This window comes from Labeo rohita, chromosome 11 (genome assembly GCF_022985175.1).
Source record: "Labeo rohita strain BAU-BD-2019 chromosome 11, IGBB_LRoh.1.0, whole genome shotgun sequence".
Taxonomy (NCBI): Eukaryota; Metazoa; Chordata; class Actinopteri; order Cypriniformes; family Cyprinidae; genus Labeo; species Labeo rohita.
Window position 1 is genome coordinate 16,570,110 of NC_066879.1, and position 26,434 is coordinate 16,596,543.

The 26,434-nt window shown below is 32.8% G+C and overlaps 1 protein-coding gene across 4 annotated transcripts in view; it reads right to left on the reverse strand.

Annotated features, from left to right (window-relative positions):
- Positions 1 to 1,377: 1,377 nt before the first annotated feature.
- epha8 (eph receptor A8) overlaps positions 1,378 to 26,434 on the reverse strand; it is a 109,674-nt gene continuing 84,617 nt past the window's right edge. Inside the window, exons 4-17 of one of the 4 annotated variants that reach the window (XM_051122892.1) lie at positions 21,393 to 21,548; positions 20,043 to 20,507; positions 18,044 to 18,168; positions 17,104 to 17,266; positions 15,113 to 15,209; positions 13,834 to 13,901; positions 13,519 to 13,644; positions 11,424 to 11,609; positions 10,267 to 10,328; positions 9,928 to 10,137; positions 9,662 to 9,811; positions 7,825 to 8,015; positions 7,140 to 7,295; positions 1,378 to 3,181 (exon numbers count right to left, since the gene is read on the reverse strand). In XM_051122892.1, the coding sequence (XP_050978849.1) occupies positions 3,067 to 3,181; positions 7,140 to 7,295; positions 7,825 to 8,015; positions 9,662 to 9,811; positions 9,928 to 10,137; positions 10,267 to 10,328; positions 11,424 to 11,609; positions 13,519 to 13,644; positions 13,834 to 13,901; positions 15,113 to 15,209; positions 17,104 to 17,266; positions 18,044 to 18,168; positions 20,043 to 20,507; positions 21,393 to 21,548 (2,270 nt within the window). In that variant the 3' untranslated portion in view covers positions 1,378 to 3,066. Of the gene's footprint in view, positions 3,182 to 7,139; positions 7,296 to 7,824; positions 8,016 to 9,661; positions 9,812 to 9,927; positions 10,138 to 10,266; positions 10,329 to 11,423; positions 11,610 to 13,518; positions 13,645 to 13,833; positions 13,902 to 15,091; positions 15,210 to 17,103; positions 17,267 to 18,043; positions 18,169 to 20,042; positions 20,508 to 21,392; positions 21,549 to 26,434 lie in introns of all 4 variants that reach the window. The other 3 variants (XM_051122891.1, XM_051122893.1, XM_051122889.1) reach the window with 3 other exon arrangements.

Genomic DNA, 26,434 nt, shown 5'->3' on the forward strand with positions numbered 1-26,434 from the left:
TTTGATTCAGATCGGGACTTCAAAGCACTGTGAATCATTTGATTTAGAATGGAACTTCGGAGCGGGTTCGCAAATCATTTGATTTAAATCGGAACTCATGAATCGTTTCATTAAGATTAGGACGTCAAAGTACCGTGAATCATTTCATTTAGACTGGGACTTTGTGTATTGTGAATCATTTGATTCAGATTGGGACTTTGGAGCGGGTTTGCAAATCATTTGATTTAGATTGAAACTTCTAGTGTCGTGAATAATTTGATTCAGATCGTGAATTTAAAGTATTTTGAATCATTTGATTTAGATCTGAACTTGTGAATCATTTGATTCAGATTGAGAATTCAAAGTATCATGAATCATTTGAGTTAGATCGCTACTTTGGAGCTGGTTTGCGAATCATTTGATCTGGATCAGAAGTTTGTGCATCACAAATCATTTGATTCAAATCGAGACTTCATAGTATTGTGAATAATTTGATTTAGATCGGAAACTCGTGAATCATTGGATTCAGATCAGCACATCAAAGTATTGTGAATCTTTTGATTTATATCGGTACTTCGGAGCGGGTTTGCGAATCATTTGATTTAGATCAGGACCTTGTAACGGTTTGTGAATCATTTGAATTAGATTGGAACTTCATGTATTGTGAATTATTTGATTCAGATCAGAACTTCAAAATATCGTGAATCATTTGATTTAGATTGGGACTTTGAAATGGGTTTGCAAATCATTTGATTAAGATCGGGACTTTGTAATAGATTCGTGAATCATTTGATTTAGATCGGAACTTCGCATATCGCAAATCAATTGATTCAGATCAGGACTTCGGAGCTATATTGTGAATCATTAGATTTAGATCGGAGGTTCGAAGTGGATTCGTGAATCATTTGCTTTAGATCGGAACCTCGGAGTGGGTTTGCAATTCGTATGATTCAGATAGGAACTTTGAAGCGCAGATCGTGAATCATTTGATTCAGATCAGGACTTTGGTGTAGATTCGCTAATCATTTGATTCTGATCAGAACTTTGGAGTGGATTGGCGAATCTTTTGATTCAGATGGAAACTTCGGAGCACGGATCGCAAATCATTTAATTCAGATCAGGACTCTGGTGCAGATTCCTGAATCATTGGATTCAGATTGGATTTCGTGTGTCGTGAACCTTTTTGTTCCGATTTCTTTTTTTTAATGAAACAATACAAAACATCAAACCATTAAGGCAGTACAGTTATAAAAACAAAACAATGAATACACAAATACAAATCCCTTAAGAAAATTAAACATGGTTTTAACATAGTAAAAGTGTTTTTTTTTTTCACGATTAAACTGGTTTTTATTTGCATACAGATATTGCTCTTTAAAAAAAAAACAGAGAGAGAGAGAGAGCAAAAAAAAACTTTATTTTATTAATATTTACACATATGATTCATGGGAAACTAACTCCATTAATCTGTCTTACAAACAAATGCACAATTAGGTAATTTAATAATTGAAACAGAATAATTATAATTTAATAAATTAAAAAGATTAACATACAGACAATACCCTGTTTTCAAAAATAAAATGAGGTCCAGTGTTTTTGTAAAGTCAACATGAAATGTCATTCATAACCCATTTTACTACTGTGAAAAAGATTTTCAACAAATAAATTTAATGTATGGCAGGAGTATATGGAAACCCACATGAAATAAAAAAAGGGAATTTTACCTCACAATTTTTAGTTTATATCCTACAATTTCGACTTTTCTTCTCAGAATTGTAGATTTATATATACTTTTTCACACAATTCTGAATTTACATCTTACATTTCTGTCAGAATTATGAAGTATAAACTAAGATCTAAATTGTGAGATAAAAAGTCACAATTACCTTTTTAAATCCTGTGGTGGAGACAAGCTTCCATAGAATTATGAAAAGTGGTTGGAGTGGGGACAAAAGCTTTTTTTTTTTCCTTTTGAAAAAAAAACAACATGCACCAATGAATCATTTATAATAAGCCCAGAAACATCTAGCAAAGTAAACAGGGTCAGTTTTGATTTCATGTTGACTTTAAATTAGTCATTTCCACCATTTCAAGATCCACACAATTATGTGCAATTCCACTTTTAGCACACAGCAAGTTCATTACTATATCCTTAGTGTGTTAGTTTTAGTAAAATGCATGATTTATTGGATGCAAAACAGCCCGAACGCCGAGAATACTCAAAGATTTTCTTAGGGTCTGAATAAATATTTTAAAACAGGCCTGAACTCTGAATCCAGCAGTAAGAGAAAGATACAGATTCCATTTCAGACAGATTTCAAGAGTAAGGAAAGTTAAAAGCGTTTCCCGCAGACCAACATTTACACATATTTATTCCTCCCATTTCCGGAGGGATCCGCCGCCGTTCTGCACGCAATAAATAACAGCAGGTTGAGTTTCGGAGTGTTTAATCAAACACATGACGTACATAATTGCCTTTTTCCCTTTTTACGACCACAGAGACAAAACAGACTAATTCAGCGTTTGTCCGTATTCTTGTGCGCTCTGCAGCGTTTGTCAGGAGCCCAAATGTTTCCTCTTGAGGGTCTGGGTTTGTCATAGATTATATGCGTGTAGCTTAACGCTTATTCTCCTGCGGCGTCTCATTGTTCCGGCTTTAATTTCGTCTTTTATTCAGCATCGTGTTTCAGCACTTGAGGCACTCGTGAAGTTTCATCCATGCCGTTGCGGTGCTGTGGTGGGTGTGGCCAGACTTTTACACTATGCATATTCCATCGTTTTAATATTCATGATTAGGTCCACTCTTTACATATTCATGACTCTATTATTCATAAAATCTTTATCCATGTACAACGATATTTAAATAATGTGTCCTTTAAGGCAGTCCAAACATTTACAAAAGAAAGTAAAAGAGAAAAGGGATAATTGCAGAATGTCCCGCCAAAGAAAAAAAAAGCTCCATCCTTATCCCAGTAATGACAGTCCATGTCAGGTTTTGTTAAGGAAGGGACAGTCGTTTGAAGTACATACACAAGACCCAAACACGTATCAGATCAATATGTACTTGTATTCCGACGAGGTCCGTGACTATATGTGCACCGATGGCACGCTCTGGTTCAGTACCTGGGCTCTCATCACCTGGACGCTGGTCATGATCTTCTTCTGATGGCCCATTAATGTGACTCCCAACCTCTGGATGTCACTGAGATGGAAGTGAACAAAGAAACATCATTAGATGTTGGTGTTGGAGATTATTTATTTTTCTGTAATTGTGATTCATATAATGTATCATGAATGTCAAAATTTGAACTTTATAGCAGGTTCGAGAATCTTTTGATTCAGATCACAACTTCGGAGTGCAGATCACAAATTATTTGATTCAGATTTGGACTTTGGAGTGGGTTCGATAATCTTTTGATTCAGATTGGAACTTCATAGCAGGTTCAAGAATCTTTTGATTCAGATCAAAACTTTGGAGCGCAGACTGCGAATCATTTGATTCAGATTGGGACTTTGGAGCGGGTTCGAGAATCTTTTGATTCGGATCAGAACTTCGGAGTGCAGATCACAAATTATTTGATTCAGATTTGGACTTTGGAGTGGGTTCGATAATCTTTTGATTCAGATTGGAACTTCATAGCAGGTTCAAGAATCTTTTGATTCAGATCAAAACTTTGGAGCGCAGACTGCGAATCATTTGATTCAGATTGGGACTTTGGAGCGGGTTCGAGAATCTTTTGATTCGGATCAGAACTTCGGAGTGCAGATCACAAATTATTTGATTCAGATTTGGACTTTGGAGTGGGTTCGATAATCTTTTGATTCAGATTGGAACTTCATAGCAGGTTCAAGAATCTTTTGATTCAGATCACAACTCTGGAGTGCAGATTGCGAATCATTTGATTCAGATCGGGACTTTGGGGCCGGTTCGATAATCTTTTAATTCATATTTGAATTCAAAGTGGGTTCAAGAATCTTTTGATTCAAATCGGAACTTCGGAGCACAGATTGCGAATCATTTGATTCAGATCGGGACTTTGGAGCGCAGATTGCGAATCATTTGATTCAGATCAGGACTTTGGAGCGGGTTCGAGAATCCTTTGATTCAGATCAGAACTTAAGAGTGGGTTCGATAATCTTTTGATTCAGATCAGAACTTTGGAGCGCCGATCACGAATCACTTGATTCAGATTTGGACTTTGGAGCCAGTTTGATAATCTTCTGATTCAGATCGGAACTTTGGAGCGCAGATTGCAAATCATTTGATTCAGATCGGGACTTTGGGGCAGGTTCGAGAATCATTTGATTCAGAACGGAACTTTGGAGCGCAGATCACACATCATTTGATTCAGATTTGGACTTTCGAGCCTGTTCGATAATCTTTTGATTCAGATTGGAACTTCATAGTGGGTTCAAGAATCTTTTAATTCAAATCGGAACTTTAGAGCACAGATTGCAAATCATTTGATTCAGATCAGAACTTAAGAGCGGGTTCGATAATCTTTTGATTCAGATCAGAACTTTGGAGCGCCGATCACGAATCATTTGATTCAGATCGGAACTTCAGAGCGTAGACTGCGAATCATCTGATTTAGATCCGAACTTCAGAGTGGGTTTGCGAATCTTTTGATTCAGATTGGAACTTAGGAATAGGTTCACGAATCATTTTGCAAACTGAATGATCTGTGATCCATGCTTCAAAGTCACAATCTAAAATGATGATAAAATCTGACTTTTTTCTCTCACTAAGTTTGTATCTCAGAATTCTGATTTTATATATATCAGTTCTAACATTATAAACTTGGAAATGCAGAAAAAAAGTCTAACTGTGATAAAACCATTTAATTTTTCTAACCCATTGCAGAAACAACCTTCCATCGTTATTGAAACTATCAATTAACTGTTTCTATTGCTTTCTATTGCTGTAATTGACCCTTTTCAAGATTAGTTTAATCATGGCTATTGTAACCATAAACATGATTAATTATGCAATTAATTGTGCAGCTCTAATTATGGGCTTTTTATGTTAAAAGATTCATTAAAAACATTTGGAACAAACAAATGATTTGCAAACAGCACAGCTGCAGCTGGTCAGGGAAGAATGTTTTTTCTTATACAACATAAACCCTGAAGACATTATGGCTGATTTTACGACCACATCTAATAAAGAGACAGAGCCAAAAAGCTAGCTGCATTTTGTTGAGCAAAATAGGGCATTTGGTCCAAAATTGACCAAAAGGGAAAGCAATGACTGATCCATTGAATAGTCGAGGAAATGTGGAGAAAATATGGAAAAATAGGCCTAAAAGGCCACAGTACTGTGCTTTAATAGTATTATAACATTTATTTAGATTTTGAATTAGCTTTTTATTTTTTACATTTTCAATTTTTTATTTTATTTTATTTATTTTAATTTTCAATTTTTTATTTCATTTTATTTATTTTCATTTTATTTTTAATTAGTTGTTTATAATGTATTTACCTCACTTGAATATGTTTGTCGATTTGTGTTGGATATTGCCTTTGCAATGGAAATATGGCTATTTTATTTGTAAGCATCATACTTTTTTCGCTTATTCAGATCGGAACTTTGAAACGGGTTCGTGAATCATTTAGATCGGAACTTCGCGTATCATGAATCATTTGATTCAGATCAAGACTTCAGAGTGCATATCACAAATTATTTTATTTAGGTCTGAACTTTGAAGCAGATTTGTGAATCTTTTGATTCAGATTGGATTTTCTGAGCGTATCCACGAATCATTTCACAAACTGAATGATTCACAATCCATCATCACCAATCATTTTATTTAGATGGGAACTTTGGAGTGGGTTTTGAAGATCTTCTGATTCAGTTCAGAAGTTCGAAGCATGAAGCATGAATCATTCAATTCAGATCCGGACTTCAGAGTTGATTTGTGAATCTTTTGATTCAGATCGGAACATCTGAGCAGGCTCATGAATCATTTCACACATTGAACGATTCACAATCTGTGCTAAAATGATGGTTCACTTTAGATCGGACTACAGAGCGCAGATTACAAATCATTTCATTTAGACTGGAACTTTGCAGCAGGTTCACAAATATATTGATTCAGAATGGGACTTCAAAGAGAGAATCATTTGATTTAGATCCAAACTTCTTGTATCATGAATCATTTGATTCAGAAGAAGACTTCGGGGGAAATTATCGCTAATCATTTCATTTAGATCAGAACCTGAAGCGGGTTCGGGAATCAACTGATTCAGATCAGGACTTCAGAGTTGGTGAATCTTTTGATTCAGATTGGAAAATCGGAGCGGACTCATGAATCATTTCGCGAATTGAATGATTCACGACCCGTGCTTCAAAGTACAGATCTAAAATTACGGATTGCGAATCATTCAGATTAGGACTACAGAGCACAAATCACAAATCATTTGATTTAGATTGGAACTCCATAGGAGGTTCGCGAATCTTTTGATTCAGAATGGGATTTCAGAGCTCGAATCATTTCATTTCGATGGGAACTTTGGAGCGGATTTCTCTGAATCGTGGCTTAATATCTTGCAGTTCTTCTTCTTTTCTTACAATTCTGACTTTATTATCTCAATTTTGAGTTTACATCTCAGTTCTAAATACAATTCTGATAAAAAAAAATTCAGAATTGCGAGATGTAAACCCCCAATTGAGAGAAAAAAGTCAGAATTGCAAGATATAAAAACAAGTGAGAGAAGGTTGTGAGATAAAAGATGTTTGGAACAACATGCACGTAGTAAATTTGAATTTTGAGAGATCAATATTTTAAAACATCGGAAGCCAATCAAACTGAGAGCAGAGATTTGAGAAAGTACCCTTTTTTTTTAAACCCAGGGATCAATTGAATGCTGCAGTGTCTACAAATCCACTAAAACCAGACCAACAGGGATAGCATTGACTGACCCATTGGACAGAGAGTGGACACATAGTCTTGAAACCACATCTAATGGTCATTGATCATCTGACTTGAAGAGGTGACGATCAATCAAAGGCTTAAAGCCATAAAAACACCTCCAACCCGTCCTCCATCCGCCTCAGCGTAAAGATTCACGCTGCGTCGAAGCATCTAAAAGGCTTCATTTTTGCATTAGCAATCCGGAGCGCTCTGCCGTGTTACAGAGTAAGAACTCAATCAACTCACTGTTGTTTCATGCTCATCACATGTCCTAGAGTCAGATACCCTCCTGCGGCAAAGTGGTCCTTATAGCGGCCCATCTTAATGGTGTCCAACCACTCGTCCACAGATCTGCAGCTGGTGAAATCAGGAATACTTCTGTTCATCAAAGGACTGTTTAGTCTGAAATGAGAGCAGGGGGAGTGAGGAGGCGCGTACGAGATGTACCTCTGAAACGCAGCGAGCGCGGGCAGAAAATCAATACGAGTTAAAATGATAGAGAAGGTGGGAAAGGGGGGCTGTAGATTTGGCCGGTTTGGGTAGATTAATACAGGGATGAAATCCCTATTTCTTCCCATCAATGCATCTGGATATGCACCGGCAACTTGACAGGACACGCGCTCCGAGCTGAGCAATTTATACAAGTCCAATTGTGAAAGCAGAAGCGTTCTTTTTCGGTTCACGGCGGATCAATGTCAATATAGCGCAGAGGTCTTTTATTTAACAGCGAACACATCTATTTGAGATGAGCTTATTGGAAAATGTACACTTGCGTCTTAAAGCAGGCCCGCCGTATTCCCAGCCACTCGGATGAAACTTTCAGCTCGTCAACTTTGCCAGACTTTTTGAAACGGATCATATCTGACGCCGACAAAGTGCATTTGTTGGGCAAATCCCCCCGAAGGCGGCGTATCGATTGCTGGCCGCTCACCTGCACAATGTGTCCATTGACTTGAGGTTCTCGGGGTTCCGGATCAGCTTGTCCAGAACCGTGACGATCTGGCAGAATTTGGGCCTTTCGTTGCGGTCTTTCTGCCAGCAGTCCAGCATTAGGGTGTGGAGGGCACCGGGGCAGCCCATGGGGGCCGGGAGTCGGTAGCCCTCCTCTACGGACTTGATCACCTGCGCAAAAAAACAGTCAAAACGCAATATTTTATTTTTAATACGATTTTGTGTACACAAGTCTAAATACTGATATTACATTTGGATCACGCATCACACTGGAAGTACAGTTTCATCTAATATATTTATGAGTTTTTATTTATGTAAAAAATAAAAATAGAATATAAAAATACAATTTTATTATTTTTAAAATAGACTTTAGAATCTTACAAGTTGACATATCAAATAAATAAATAAATAAATATAAATATAGTTCCTACTACACAGGATAATATGAAAAACATTTTTATGAAAAAAAAATAGTTTTCATTTATTATAATTTATTTTTTATTAGATTTTAGAATTTTAGTTGAAATCTAAAAAAAAATCTAAAATTCTAAATTCTTTTTCTTACTACAGCATAGAATGATAAAAAATAATAATTATAATTTTTTTAAAAAAATCTCATTAAGAAAAACAGATTTTTTTTTGCAGTGTATCAGTTTTTTTACAATTATCAATGAGATTCTTTCATACTTCTATATATATTTTAAATGAGTTCTCATTTTTATATTTTCCCCTTTTTATTTTCTTCTTATCATTTATTTGTTTTACCAAATTTTAGAATTTTAGTTGAAAATTTTGAAATATAAAAAAAAAAAAAAAAAAACACTTCTGAAAGGCACTGCAAAAATATGTTTTTTCTTAATGAGAATTTTTTTTTATTTTTTATAAATTTTATACAAATTCTAATTACATTTTTTTCTCTACAAATTTGACTTCCTACTACACTGGATAATATGACAAAATCATGTACAACAATATTGCTTTCTTTTCCATCTTTCTTTTTTTTTAGATTTTTATTTTAGAACTACAAAAATAATAAAAAGAATATATAAAATGTATAAAAATTTTTTTTTTTTTAATAAAATCCTTAAACTACAAAATTCTTATTTTTTTCTTATTTTTTTACTATATATTTTTTTCAATTTCAACTAAAAATCCAGTAAAAAAGAAGAAAATGAAAATGGAAAAATATAAAAATGAGAATTCAAATTATTAATTAATTAAAATCTATGATAGAATCTGACAATTTAAAAAAACACTGATACACTACAAAAATGTTTTTTTTTTCTTAATTTTTAAATAATTTTTGTATACATTTTTTATAATTTAATAAAAATTATAATTAATTTCTTAATACATTTTACTTACTACTACATAGGATAATATGAAAAAAAAGAAAAATATTGCTTTAATTTTCTTTGTATTAATATCATTTATTTTTACTAGATTTTAGAAAAATAGAAAAATACATTATACAAGATTATACATTATACTAGAAAAATACATTATACAAGATTACATTTTTTATCAAAAATTAAATTTTTATCAAATTAAAAAAATAAAATTCATTAAGAAAAATAAATATTTTTTGCAGTGTATCAGTGTATTTTTTTACAATTATCAATGAGATTCTATCATACATACAAATATAAAAAATTACAAAAAATCTAAGATAAATTGACTTTCTACTACACGTTATAATATGAAAAAATATATATATTTTTTTTGCACTGTATCAGTGTTTTATTATCATTTATTATCATATAGTTAACTATAATAACCCTGCACTATTCTGAATGTATAGTGTGGTTTAGACCCACATCTCTGTTGGTCAAGTTCCAATATGGCCGTTCTCCATATGACATCACTTCCCACATCACCACTCCATAACTCCACACGTCACTGGAGGAGGAGAACTTCCGATAGGCAATGGCCTCCGGCGCTGTCCAACGAATCGGGATCTTTCCTCCCTAAAATTCCATGAAGACAGAGGAAGATACAGATTAAAGAGAGAAATAACATATATATATATATATATATATATATATACTTGTTGCAGAGTATGTTCCTGGTTTCATAGACTCACACTGGTGGTGTAGGCTGCATCAGGGTCGTCCTCCAGCACGCGTGACAGACCGAAGTCTGATATCTTGCACACCAGATTACTGTTGACCAGAACATTCCTGGCAGCCAAATCCCGGTGGACGTAGCCCAGATCAGCCAAGTAAGTCATGCCAGCTGCTATGCCACGCAGAATACCCACCAGCTGAATAATAGTGAACTGACCGTCATGTCTCTGTTTGCAGGAAAGAAAAACAAGAGGAAGAGAAATCTGTGAAGTTTAACTTCAGTTCACAGGGAGGTTCAGCGAGGCGAAACGAAACTACAGAGACATACGAGAACAAACACAAATGTGTTTACACACCCTCAGGAAAGAGTCCAAGGAGCCGTTCTCCATGTACTCTGTGATGATCATTACCGGTTTGCCTTGGTAGCGAATGCAAAAACACAGAGAGAAACAGGGGAAAGAACAAGGAAAAGATGTCAGGAGATTGAAAAGGTGATGCAAGTCTGGGTGAAGAGATACAGGGTTTTCTTCACTTTTTATATGGGTGAATTATTTACTGGGTAAAATAAAATAAAATAAAATAAAATAGTTTGCATTTGTGAAAAAAAAAAAAAAAATATATATATATATATTTTAAAAATATACATTCATATGTATTTTTTTTAGAGTATAATTAATAATTATGAATAATTTTAAGAATATATATGTGTGTTATATATTGTTCTTACAATATATAGTGTTGTAATAATAAATGCAATACAAATTAATATAATTAATAAATTGTCCTAAATTAATGAAGTGAATTATGTTAAATTAATTTTTACACTTAATAAAATGTAATAATCTTATTACATATCTAAAGTATATAGATATATATATATATATACACACACACACAAAATACAGTTTAAATTAATTTAGTAAAAATTTATATAGTATGAATTTAATTCATATTACATTCATACATTTAATTCGTACTATATATATATATATATATATGGTATGAATTATATATGTATATATATATATATATACATATATATAATTCGTATATATATTTATATACATATATATAATTTGTACTATATATATATATATATATATACACACACACACACACACAGTAGATATAAAAAACTTTGTAAATTTATATTACAATTATATAATTTTATTTTAATTAATTACATTAAAATTTAATTCATACAAAAAAAATAATATAATAATATATTATCTTATTATTTGTCAGAATTTAATTTAATTTTGATTTTGAAATCCCTTTTCTTAAATTTTATACTAACTGACGTTTTAGTAAATCAATAATAAAAAATGAATTACCATAAAAAAATATGTATTCTTATTTTATTTAATTATACAGTCAAATTTTTGTGTATATGGGATAAAGGGTAAACATTTTGCTATTTAAACAATATTGAATGATCTTAAACATAAAATACTGTATTTCAAAAATGTCCTATTATTAAGTGCACTTCAGTGATGGTCTTTTAAGCGCTTACTGCGGGTAACGACGCCCTCCAGGTGGATGACGTTGGGGTGATCAAACTGTGCCATGATGCTGGCTTCGCCCAGGAAATCTCTCCTCTGTTTCTCTGTGTAGCCGGCTTTGAGAGTCTTCAGAGCCACCGGGATATCACGTTTCCCCGGCAGCTTCATCCGCCCATAACACACCTCCCCAAACTCTCCTGATGTGTGCCAGAAAACAAGATTAGACAGTGGACGGTGAACACTCATGCTGGATTTGGATTCGTTCAACAACTTCAACCTTCACAATGAAATGAACATGACATCTGACTGTTTTGGTGTTAATACTAAAATTATGTGTATATGCAGATAAAATCTTAAAAATAAGAGCATAAAACTGTTTTACTTAGCACTGTCCTGATGAAGCTACATAATTGATATTTATATATTGCAAAAGACAAAAACTTTGTACACAATTTATTCTGTTAGCAAAGTTTTTAATATCTTAGTTTGTACTAACGTGTTGCAAGAAAAATATGTTTTTTTTCCCCAGTGTATTAGTGTTATTTTAGTATCTTTCAGATACTATTACAGTTTTTATTGATACTTTGAATCAGTTAAAATTGTTATATTTGTATATTTCCATTGTCATTTAATAATAATAATAATTACTATTATTATTATGTATTTATTTATTTTGACTAGATTTTAGAATTTTAGTTGTATCAAAAATATTAATTCTATATAAAATAATTTTGTTGTATTTTGTTGTAATGTATATTTTTGTATAAATTTAGTAAAAATAATAATAACAACAACAACAAAATTATAACAATAATAACTGATTCAAAATATTTACACTGATACACTGCAAAAAACTTTTATATTTTTCCATTTGCATTTCATTATTTCATCATTTAATTATTATTATTTATTATTATTATTATTATTATTATTATTATTATTATTAATTTATTAGATTATATTAGACTTACTAGATAACTAGATTTAAGAAATTCAGTTGAAGTATGAAAAAATAATTAATTAAAGTTAAATTAAAAACTAAACTAAAATATAACATGGGATTATTATCCTTACAACTAAAAGGATAATATGAAAAAGAATATGTTATTTTAAGTGTATCATGCAGTGTAAATTATTATTATTATTATTATTATATTATTACTATATATTAGAATTGTAGTTCTATCAAACAAATTATATATATATAACAATAATATTTTAAATGAATTATTATTATTTTTTTAATTTTCATGTCCCTTTTAATTATTATTATTAATATTACTATTATTTATTTATTTATTTATTTTTAATAGATTTCAGAATTTTCACTGAAGTATATATATATATATATATATATATATATACATATTAAAAAAAATCAATCAATCTAACATTTAGATTTAGATTAGTATTTACTACTGCATAAGATAATATGCAAATGAATGATTTTTTTGCAGTGTATCAGTGTAATTATTATTTTGAATCAGTTATTATTTGTATAATTTTGTATTATTATTATTATTATTATTATTATTACTAGATTTTAGAAATCAAAAATATACATATATATAAAATTATAATAAATTATGTTTTGGATAAATTATTATTATTATTATTATTTATTTATTTATTTATTTTTTTTTTTTTACAATTTTTTCATGTCCATTTCATTATTATTATTATTATTATTATTATTATTATTATTATTATTTTATTACTTTTTTTTTACTTTTCAGTTGAAGTATTTAAAAAAAAATCTAACAAAAAATCTGACAACTTTACTACTGCATAGGATAATATTAAAAAGAATATGATTTTTTTGCAAAGTATCAGTGTAATTATTATTTTGAATCAGATTTCTATTTTTATAATTTTGTGTCATTTTAAAGTTCTAGCAACTTTGTTGTTTTTTGTCATTTTAAGTTGTTGAAAAATGTTAAAATGTTGTTTTTCCAATGTTTTTTCATCCTTTCTCAAAGAAAATGATAAACACCTTGCATATTCTTCGAGCAGAACTTTACATCACGTTGCTCATTTTCCAGGCATTTCTCATGTATTCCCCAGATGCCCATGTGTATTTCACGCAATCGCCAAGGACAGCTATACCTGAACCGATGATTTTCTCTATTTTGATCCTGGACGCTTCAATTTCTCTGGCGAACTCGTGGACAGCCTGGCAGGGGTCCTCATATGTGTGGGGATCAATATAAAATCTGGCTTCTGGAAATGATACTAGAATAAACAGAATTAGCATTTGGTCACATATTGCAGCATGAAAGCAATTTTCAGTCACAGCCACAATCTCTGAAGGGCCCAGGCAGCAGCTACAGCAAGATATTGGACCAAAAAAAAGCAATAGTTTCCTGCCTAAAATTCATTAAAAGAGAAATCATCAGGGGGAAAAAACAGTGTCTCTCATACCATGGCCATTTTGGTAGTGCATTTTCTCCTCGTCTGAGTCCTGGAAAGCTTTGCTGTACCCACAACGTCTGTAACGCAAACCAGAAGCAAAAGCAGAAATATTGTGGGGTTTTTTTTTTGTTTGTTTTTTTTAAAAGGGCATTGTGATACACAACCCACATGTTAATAACATTCAAACATGAAACATAAAGAATGTAAAACTCGATGCTTAATTAACTTCAAGACATTTTTGCTTCACATGTGGATCACAAACATCCTCTGTGTCTTAATCCGCTGCCTAATATATATCAAACGAACTGAAAAAGTGGCCGTTCGTTGAAGTAAGTGATTAGAAATTATAATCTAACTCATTATTTAACACAAACTTTAAGTTTCACATTCATTTTCTCCACAGAGATTAAAGAAAGTTCTAGTCATAATTCAAATCGAGCAGCTCTGAGGTGAATCATATAGAAGATTAGAAGCAAAAAAGTATTTTAAATGACAAACGAATGAGTATAAGATTGCAAGTATTAAATATTATACATTTGAACTTGATAGCAAAATATTCAAACGTATGCAAGCATTACTTTGGGTCATTTACAATGCTTCAATGGAGTTTAAGGATATTTTTCAGTGCTTTCTATTGTATACTATCACTTAATCAGTGGAGAAAATGAATGGGATTTTTATTTCTGGAACCCCACTGTTGTTATATATGACTTAGGATATTTTCAGTGTTATTAGACCAAAATCAAACTTAATCAAATAATCAAAATCATTTCCATTGTGAGGTATGTGTTTTAGGGTGTAAATGTATCTAAATATAGCCGCTTTCATAGATAATTACAGTATGAGTCATGGAGTTGTTTGTGTGGGATTATTTCAAGATGGGAAGCTGGCATGAATATTTTCTTAAATTAACTATTCACCCAAAAATGACTATTTTACTCACCCTCACTTTGTTCTAAACCTGTATGACTTCTGAAGATATATAACAGCAAAATATTACCTAAAATCTGAACATCCACCCTACTAGTCTTGGCATTTTTATGAGAATGAATCATTCTTCTGAGTCAAATCTTTTCAATGAATCATCTGCTCCAGTTCACAAAACCAGCCTCATTTAGTAGGGATTTAGTTACAGAAATAAAAAAAGAAAGAAAGTCATGCCGGTTTGGAAGACGTGAGGGCGAGTAAACGATGATGGAATGTATTTTTAGCTGAACTATCCCGTTGACATATGTAACAGAATATAGCAGGGAAAATGAATGCAGACAATTCAAAGTACTCCTCTTGCCGTTTTCTGCAGATGACAACGGCCAGAAATGTCACCAGTCCCGTTACCGAAGCCATGCAGATCCAGATAATCGTCATATTGGTATTTCGCAGGGGGGCTGGCGGAGAAAACCAGAAGCCAAATATCAACACAAACACACCATTAAACACTGAATCATCACCAGTTTTTCTCACTGCAGGAGACCTTCGGCCAGAAATGCTGTGTTTGTGTACAATGAAAACAACTCATGAAACAATCAGTGCAAGGTACAGATCATTTTTGGTGCCTGCGATGCCGCTGGAGATTCTATATAGGCTTGATTCCTTCAATATGTTTCCAATGCAAAACATATACTAAAAAAAACCATTAAAAATATAAAAAATATTTAAATAAAATTTATATTCATATAAAAATATTAAATATAGTTGAATATAAGTGAAAATAAAATATTAAAATATAATTAAAATTTCTTTTAAATATTCAAATTAATTTATACATAAATTAAAAATGTTAAAAAGTGCTAAACTAAAAATAATCATAAACAAATATAAATATGTACAAAAACAAACATTACAACTACTTAATGGTTTAAATGTTAGAGTTAGATGTTTAGAGTTAGAGTTTAAATGTACCAAAATTAATTTAAATGTATTTTGATTTTCTGTTTATTTTAGCACAATTATGACTCAAATTGTATTATAACTCATTCTTTGTATCTCAATATTTCATGTTTTTACGTGTCATGTGTATGCATTAAAATATAAATATTATATTTTATAAAATACAAATATTTAAATAATTGAAAACATATAAAAATTATTAAATTAATAAATGAACTATGTATTAAAAAAAGAAACTATGTATGGCCAAATTCAATCTGGTCAGGCCTGGCAAACAACCTTGACTAAGCTGTTCAAAACTGACCATTTATAGTCATTAGGTGGTTCAAACTAGTTTAGGTGGTCGATCAGCTAGACTAGCTAGATGATGGAACAGTGCGAAACCAGGTTAGAGCTGGTAGACGACCTTGGCTAAGCTGTTTAAAACTGGTAATTCATGATCTGTGGCTAGTTAAAACTAGTCTATGTGCTTGATCAGTTCGATTAATAGCTGGTTTAGCCAAGGTCAATCTTGGTTAGGACTGGTAGACCACCTTGACCAGGCTATTCAAAACTGGTTATTCATCTGTGGCTAGTTAAAACTAATTTATGTCCTCATCAGTTCGATTAATAGCTGGTTTTGTCAAGGTCAGTCTTGATTAGGACTAGTAGACCACCTTGACTAAGCTGTTCAAAACTGGTTATTCATGATCTTTGGTTAGTTAAAACTAGTCTATGTGCTTGATCAGTTAGATTAATAGCTGGTTTAGGCAAGGTCAACCTAGTTAGGACTGGAAGACCACCTTGACTTAGCTGTTCAAAACTGGTTATTCATGATCTGATAGTTAAAATTACTCCATGTGCTTGATCCGTAAGATTAATAGCTTGTTTAGTCAAGGTCAAGGTCATATACCACCTTGACTAAGCTGTTCAAAACTGGTTATTCATGATCTTTGGCTAGTTAAAACTACTCCATGTGCTTGATCAGTTAGATTAATAGCTGGTTTAGTTGAGGTCAACCTGGTTAGGACTAGTAGACCACCTTGACTAAGCTGTTCAAAACTTAATAAAAATATACATAAGCATAAACAAACATAAACATGTAAAAGAACAAAAAACAACTATGTTCCTACAAGGAATAGATTAACTGAAAAATTCATCTCTTTAATAAGGTTTCACAACTGTGTTATGTTTTGTTCACACTGACAGATATTAATGAACAGTTTTTATAAAATTAGTTAATATCAAAATATTCTTTTCATATTTCATCTGCTATGAGCTCAACATCACACAGGCTCTGGTGAAAATCATGAGTCCAGTAGCTTTGAAAAACAATAGCATGTCTCTCCTCAACAATCCACATGGTTTAAGTACTATTCAGGTCTGTAGCACTGGTAATAATTTAACACTCACTTGCTTTGCCGGTCTGTATCTCCACTGACTGGCTGAATCGTCCACAGCCAGCCGAGGTTCTGGCCCGAATCTGGAAGATGTAGCTTGTGCCAGGCTTCAAGCCTGAAACTTTAGCACTGGTGTTCTTTGACTTCAGCGTAGCATAACTTTGCTGCTCGTTGTCCTGTGAAAATGAAAGGTTATGTTCAAATAAAGAGTCTATTATGCAAATAGGTTATTTATGTAAATACAAGCCATAAATAAAGACAATAGTGGACAATTCACAACGGGGCCTGACAAAATCATGTTTTGAGACTCAGGCTGGAGGATTGGACCGATTAAACTGAAGTGCTCACTAATCTGTTAGCATTCCCCGCTTCACCCCACTGCGTCCGTGAACTCTGTCCCCTCCGAAGCATTTCGCTTTGTTACAAAGCCTTTGATGCTCGTCTGTCCCCTGAGGAGACCGCCAGCGCCGTATATCCATCAAAAACCACTGCGTGGTCTTTGTTAAGCACCATTCCCCAGGAATCAGCGTACGGGCAGTGGCTTGGCAAACAGGGATTGCACGTAAATCATATTTACATAGTGGCATTGTTGACTAGGCACTGTATACTAATTCTCTGTCACAGCTGAGATCTCTTTTGCGCCATTAGGCAGCAAAGCTGCCGGCTCACGCGACAATTAACTTCCCTCCAGTGTTTGGCAGGGCTCGCTGTGTTTGCCTTCAATGTCACTTTAAATAATCTCGCCAAATCAGTCTGAGAGCGCTATTGGTCGGTAATTTCCTTTCAATTAGCCTGAGCTGCCAATAAACCAAGTGGTTAAGCTGAGATATTTGACTCCAGGCTAGCCTATAAAATGTGACCCTTCATTAAGCGGGACTCGTCATCAAGCCATTTAATGAATAAATATCACTCCTTCAGGACCTGGAGTGTATTCACTCCGATGAGGAAATTACCTTTTCATAATATTTAATGTCGTATTCTAATATGACTCCATTGGGCTGCGCTGGTTCGTGCCAGAAAAGGGTGACGCTGTTCTGACTGGCGTTTTCTTGTCGGATGGCCATCACTTGAGACGGAGCTATGAAAACAAAGACGAAATAAAGGTTACGTTGGTAAGACAGCAGATTCATTCCACACCAATAATATTATTTATATTATATACAATGAACAATGACATGTACTGTATTAAATACAAATACTACTAGCTTTAGATGGTTTCTAGCTGATCAGAACTGGTTATTTATGCCTATTAACTGGTTCAGGCTAGTTTAATGGTTGATTAGCAAGTATACTAGTGGGTGGAGTTGAGATTAACCTGTTTAGGGTTAGCAAACCACCTTCAGATGATCAGCTAGACTAGTGGTGCAACCTGGTTAAGAGGTTAACCCGGTTAAGGCTGGTGCCTAAACTGGTACATAAACTAAACTGTTCAAAACTGGTCATTTATAGTCATTATGTGGTTCAAAACAGTTAAGGTGGTTGACCAGCTAGACTAGCTTGCTGATTTAGCATAGGTCAACCTGGTTAGAACTGGCAGACAACCTTGACTAAGCTTTTCAATTGTGGTGATTCATACTAACTTTAGATGGTTTCTATCTGTTTTAGATGGTTCAAAACTAGTAATTTATGCTTATTAGCTGGTTCAAACTAGTTTGGGTGGTCGATCAACTAGACTAGCTAGATGATAAAGCATTGGTCAGCCTGGTTAGGGATGGTGTGTAAAAACTGGTTCCTAAACTAAACAGTTTACAACTGGGCATTTATAGCTATTAGCCATCTGTCTGTTTTTAGATGGTTTTAAAGCTAGTAATTTATACTTATTAGCTGTTTCAAATTCGTTTAGATGGTTAACCAGCTAAACTAGCTTACTGATGGAGCAAAGGTCAACCTTGTTAGAACTTGTAGACAACCTAGACTAAACTTTTCAAAGGTTGTGATTCATACTAACTTTAGATGGTTTCAAAACTGGCTATTTATTCTTATTAGCTGGTTAAAACTAGTTTAGGTGGATGATCAGCTAGACTAGTTTGCTGATGGAGCAGAGGACATCCTGGTTAGGTGCTGGTGCCTAAACTGGTACCTAAACTAAAGAGTTTAAAACTGGTCATATAGTCATTAGGTGGTTCAAACTAGTTTAGGTGGTCAAACAACTAGACTAGCTAGGAGCAGTGGTCAACCTGGTTAGGGCTGGTGGCTAAACTGGTACCTAAAGTATTTAAAACTGCCCATTTATAGTCATTAGGTGGTTCAAACTAGTTTAGATGGTTGATCAGCTAGACTAGCTTGCTGATGGAGCATAGGTCAACCTGGTTAGAGCTGGTACATCACATTGTCGAAACTGGCCATTTACAGTCACTACAGCTATTTTGAACAGGTAAACTACTAGCTGGTGGGGCCAAGTTCAATCTGGTTAGGCCTGACAAACCACCTTGAATAAGCTGTTTAAAATTAACTATTTATTCATTAGCTGGTTCAAACTAGTTTAGATGGTCGATTAGCTAGACTAGCTAGATGATGGAGCAGAGGGGAACCTGGTTAGAGCTGGTAGACAACCTTGACTAAACTGTTCAAAACTGGTTATTCATGATCTTTGGCTAGTTGGAAATAGTCTATGTGCTTGATCTGTGAGATTAAAATCTGGTTTAGTTGAAGTCAACCTGGTTAGGACTGGTAGATCACTTTGACTAAGCTGTTCAAAACTGGTCAATCAAGGTCATTAGCCAATAAGTTCCATTACTAGCCGGCGGGGCCTATTTCAACCTTGTTAGAGCACTTTGGTTAAGGTTGACCAAGTTTCAAAACACATCATGGACAAGTCAGCTAGCTTTTGACTAGGCTAGACCCTAGTAGACTAGACTAGACCTTAGGCTAGTACGACCTTGATTTTTTTGTGTTTTAGGAATTATGTAAATAAATGCAATATTACTTTAATAACCCATTAGTGTCTCCTACCTGCCTGGTTTGTGGTGATATTGACCGTCATAGACTGTGGCGGCTCGTTGCTTAGGTGCGTGACGCCATTTAGAGCGACAATACGGAAGGTGTAGTTACTGTGAGCGGCGAGATTTAACACCGTCACCCATGGTTCTGTAAGTCCCGTCTGCTGAGGGATAAAACGCACCAGGGTCGCTCCTGTCCGGGCCACCATGACCCCATTCAACCCAAGTCCTCCTCCAACTGTCCCACTAACAGCTCCATTGGTGTCTGCAGCTCCCCCATTGCCGTTCCCCACCACGTTACCCCCTCCGGCGCCCACCCGACAGTCCTCACACTGCGTCCCGTCTTTGTCGCACTTCTGGCAAAGGACGTCATAAATAACATCACTGCGGCCTCCTGTGTCCAGAGGTGCACCCCATTCCAGACTGACCGAGGTGCCGTTCACAGATGAGATGATGTTTACTGGAGCTGACGGAGGTCCTGCGGGGAGGGTGAAGTTAGACAGTTCTTAATTATAGGTTAATTAGTGAGGTTGAGGGAATTGGTGGTTATCAGGCTAGCTGATCAAAAGAGAATGATTGAATTTGCACTTCAGTAACCACACAACCCCAGTTCAACAAGTAATCTTGTCCTGCGATTTTTCCACTCATTAAAAGTTATAAAAAAAAGTTATATTTTTGGTCCCAGAAAGTATTTGGAATCTTAAAGCACACTTAAAAATGCTATTTTAATTAAATCATATTTTAAAATATTCACATTAGTGCTATCAAATGATTAATTGCGATTAATCATGATTAATCACATCCAAAATAAGTTTTTGTTTACATCATATATGTGTATACTGTGTATATTTATGATGTAAATATAAATACACACATACACAGTATAAATTTTAAAAATATTTACATGTATATGTTTATATTCATATAATTTATATAATATATAAATATATTTAATACATAAACATAACAATAATCTAATATATATACACGCATGTGTGTATTTATATATACATAATAAATATACACAGTGCACACACATGTATTATATAAATAAAAAACTTTTATTTTGAATGCAATTAATTGCGATTAATCATTTGACAGCACTAATTTTAAAGCGAAGTATAAACTTAAATTTTTATTTTACTTAATTTTATTTTATTTCTTTGATCAGATGCTTAATTTATTTAAAAGACATATTTATATAGGCTAGTGCATCAAATGAAATTTTTATTTTGTTTTATTTCTTTGATCAGGCATGCTATAAAAAATAAAATAAAATAAAATAAAATAAAATAAAATAAAATAAAATAAAATAAAATAAAATAAAATAAAATAATGATGCCTTGCAAATATGAAGACTCACTTGTGCAGGGAGACGCAGGTGAATCCGTAGAGGAACGATAGAAGTTGGCATCGCATGGGCAGGTTAGAGCCGCTCGTGTCTCAGAGTGACTGTGGAGTGGACATTTCCCACAGAGCTGATCTCCTGCCACTGGCTTGTAGAAACCCACCTCACATGCTAACAAAAAACACAAAAACAGAGTTTACCTCACTACAATAATACAAAACAATAGAATAGGGCTGTGCCTTTACAGCTCCTACTTCAGATACTCTTCTAAAAACTTCTGTTTGGTTTTGATTATCATGTCTATCGCACTGAAATCATGCGTTTTAAAGGCACATCAGTTTAAACTTCTGATATAGGAAGCACGCACACAGAAAGCTGCTGTCACACAGCATGTGAGTAATAAACAAATGTCTTTCATGTCTTATTGCGCTTAAACGGTCAAATACACACAAGTTTATGTTACAAACACACGAGTTACAAAAACAGTCAGTTATGTCTGTGAAGGTAAACAGCTGGAAAAGTAATCGTGAAATGCAAACTCAGAATCTGATGCAACCCTGCAATAATAAAATACGTTAAATAAAACAAATATCCTTTATTTATTTAATCGCATTTTATTCAGCAGTGTCTTTGCTGCTGACCTTCGATGATGCAATTCAACCATACTAATACGCAAAAATTACGTTAGATAAACTAACATTTGTGCTTCATTTTTTTATAGCTGAAGAGTGATCTCCTGCATAAATGTACTTTTCTTTCAGCCTGAATTCATTTCACTTTTGGTGTAAAAGGGCTTTTACATTAGAATTGTTTTATATTAAAAACAAAGAAGCAAGCCCTGCCCTGATTTAAAAAGTAATGCAAAAGTGACGCAACACATTACTTTCCATAAAAAGTAACTAATGTAATTAGTTACTTTTTCAGGGAGTAACGCAACATTGTAATGCATTACTTTTAAAAGTAACTTTCCCCAACACTGCAGTAAATAAATAAATCCAATGCTCTTGTTTCCTCTGAGGCATCATTTTTGTTAACTTCATTTGAATGAAATGATATGCAACAAGTTGTGAACAAGCAGCGCAACAGTTCAGAGTTTGCAAATCGAATGTTCAAGTAAGGACAACAAGTACACGGATGAGGAATCTGAGCTTTGAGGGGGGAAAGAATTGAGAATTAACATAGAGCGATAGCAAGTTCTTTATCTCCACTGACAGAAACCCCAGGGAGTCCAAAAAGTATTCCTTCTTGCAGTATTTATCCTTGTCTGTTTTCTCTTTCGGCTTGATCCGATTAATCCTTCCCTCCCTTGATGTTTTTTTGAAAAGCTCCTGAGTTGAAAAGCAGGTCACGATAAACATTGGGGCCGTACGCTCACGGAGCACAGTGACGTCTACGTGCTTTGAAGTTCTTGACAGACCACCTCTGGCAACACAATCAGAAGCACACATTCCACGTACACACCGACAGACAGACGTGAGTTAATCATGATGAACTTCAGTCACCTTTTCCCTTCGGGCTGAAATCTCGCTTTTAGTAAGTCTCTTTTCAAAACAGATAAGGGTTAAAAAGCACGAGGGGTGAGAAGACTCTGCTGCTCTTTATCCGGCGGTGTTTACATACACTACATTAGGGCTGCGGTGTTCTCCTGTTTTTTGCACATTGGCACACTGTTTGGTTTGTCAGCACCTGTCAGAGCGCTGCTCTCTTTGCATCCATATTTGCATTACAATGAATTTTAATGAATATTTACAGCCATTGTATGCTGACCTTGATTTTTACTCTTTGTGTAGATGGTTAAATAAATATGGTTGGAAAAAATAACCACGAGACTATGCAAGGTCTTGTTGGAAAACAAAGCGATTCAAGCATCGGCACGAATGAAATGTTTCTATTTACTGTAGTGTAACCTCATATGGTCAACTCATGAATGGGCATCTTTTCAAGGTAAGTGTTGCAAACCATGTTGGAGTAATTACATATTTCATTAATATAATATAATATAATAGATTTGATTTATAATGATCAATTAAGGGATCAATTAACAGCTTTTAAAATTATTTTTTTTGGTCAAAGATATGTATAATAATCAAAATAAATTATATTTAAAAATAAAAATATTATTAGACTGATAGAGATGTGTCAGTAGAAATATAATATATTATAATATAATATAATAATTTTAATAATGATAATAATAATAATAATAATATTTATTATTATTACTATCATTATTATTACAGATTAATAATTAACAATTAATAGCAACAGATTTTAAAATTATTTTTTAAAGACATTTATAAAAATAAAATAGATTTAAAAATAAAAATATTAGACTGATAGAGATGTGTTGGATTATTAATAATTTATTAAGATTAGTCAGTAGAAAAATGTATATAATATAATATAATATAAATTTTAATAATGATAATAACAGTAATAATAATAATAAAACTAATAATTATTATTATTACAGATTAATAATTAACAATTAATAACAACAGATTTTTAAATTATTTTTAAAGACATTTATAAAAATAAAAGATATTTAATAAAAAATATTAGACTGATAGAGATGTGTTGGATTATTTATAATTTATTAAGATTAGTCAATAGAAAAAATTATATAATATAATATAATATAATATAATATAATATAATATAATATAATATAATATAATATAATATAATATAATATAATATAATATAATATAATATAATATAATATAATATAATAAATTAACAGATTAATAAATAACAGATTTGTAAATAATTTTTTGGCCAAAGATATGTATAAAAATAAAAATAAAAGATATTAACAAACCATGAGATGTGTTGGATTATTTCTTATTTATTAAGATTAGTCAGTAGAAAAATTATAATACAATATAATATCTATAATGCATCACTGGAGTACAATACAAATGTTGAACAACAAACATTATAAAAAATAAATTAATTAAAAAATAAACTACAAATAATAAATAAATTAAAATTGAAATTATCTTAATTTTATATAACAACAACAACAACAACAACAACAATAATGATGATTAATAATAATTTTTATTTTATTTATTTCAAGATTACAATATGTGCAGTGGCATTATCCAATAGATTATGCCCGATTATGACTCAGAAATTAATCAGATTAATCAGAAATTACAAATTTCCAAATGTAGAGTAAACAGGTCAAATTTTTGAAGGCATGACTTTTAAAGGGACAGTTCACCCAAAATTAAAATTCTATCATCACATACTCACAATGCTTTAAACTTTCTCTCTTCTGTGAAACACAAAAGCAGTGACATGAGGATGAGTAAATAGTGCCAGGATTTTAATTTGGCCAAACTGTTTCTTTAAGAGCCTCATGATGAGTATCCAGGAATACTCACAAAAACACACACGGAAACACTCTTCATGCTCACAACTCTTATGGGAGCCAAACAACAGCTGCTAATGAGCGGGGAGGATTGTCTGAGTGATGAATGATTCTGTCAGTGAAATCATAGCTGGAAATGGGGCACTCCATCACGGGTCCTCCAAACACACGTGCCGTAAACGTTCCCCCTCTCCGCTGAAGGGGTTACTGATTGCTCAGGGTCCGGACGCATCCAGCACACTCGTGCTAGTGTGTCATTCGCCTGGTACGCGCTGTCCTGCTTTAGATCTGGACCAGCCACACGTACAGCGCAGCGGTGTACCATTTTAAAGATGTATGAAGGCCTGTACTGTTACTGTAATGATGGTTTCCTGTGAGAGTCGTAAAACAGATGTTCCCATTCAGCCTCTAATACACAACACAAACATTTCTGCTGTGTTGTTTTAACATTACATAACAGCTAAATCCCTAAAAGGCCTAACAAAACTGGATTGTTATTAAGTACAATAAGTCAAATTAAAATTCCAGTCAAAGTTTCTTCCACCAAAAAGACTTTTGGCTACTGTACCTTTAAAACTCTTTTTAAAGATCTAAATCAGCTCTGTTGTGATTGGATAACCAATGCCCTTTCAAGTGTTCTGAAGGTATTTTTCTATTCATTTTCTCCTCAGAGATTTCATAAACATAGTTTTTCTTTTCTATGATTTTTGACATTTGGAAAACGCGGACGGAATTGTGGAATCCAGTCATAAAAATGGCATTTACTGTATAATGCAGAATGTCACCAGATTTGGGATGAATAAATCAGAAGTAGGTCAGTACACTTAAATTAAAAAGCGATATGGACTAGTGTCTGTAATATTAAGCCGCATACTAATTATAGTACTATTTATATGAAATCTGCATATTCTGTTTCGTTTACTACACACATACTGAAGTGCGCATGATACTCACAGTCAATATATGAGTGCATAACACATAAACATTTTACTGTTTCTTTTGAGAATTAATTGTCGTCCTTTCATATAGAAACAGAAACTTGAAGGTCTTCACAACAACCCGGCAAAATAAAAGTTTGGTTTAACCTGAAGAAACTGTGACAGAAATATATTATTTAGTGCTGTCAAATCGATTAATCGTGATTAATCGCATCCAAAATAAAAGTTTGTTTACATAATATATGTGCCTGTGCTGTGTATATAAATATGTATATATAAATACACAAACGTACATGTATATATTTAATATTTTTTTACACGTATATTTACACATATGTGTGTATTCATATTTATATATCATTTATATAATATATAAATATATATATTACATTAAAAAAAAATTTAATATAAACATGTATGTGTTTATATTTACTATATATATACATATAAATATACACAGCACACACACGTTATGTAAGCACAAACTTTTATTTTGGATGCGATTAATCACAATTAATTGATTTGACAGCACTAATTATTATTTAATGTAATGATAGTAATACTGAAAATAAAATTATTATTAAAAGATTATTTTCAAGGAATATTTTAAGGAATAAAAGAAATAAATTAAATAATAATTCTTTTTTTTTTTTCAAAAATCAATTAATCAGAGATGTTTTTAATTATTAAAATTAAATGAAACCAGTAAAATGGAATACAGAAAGAATTTGGTAAAAATA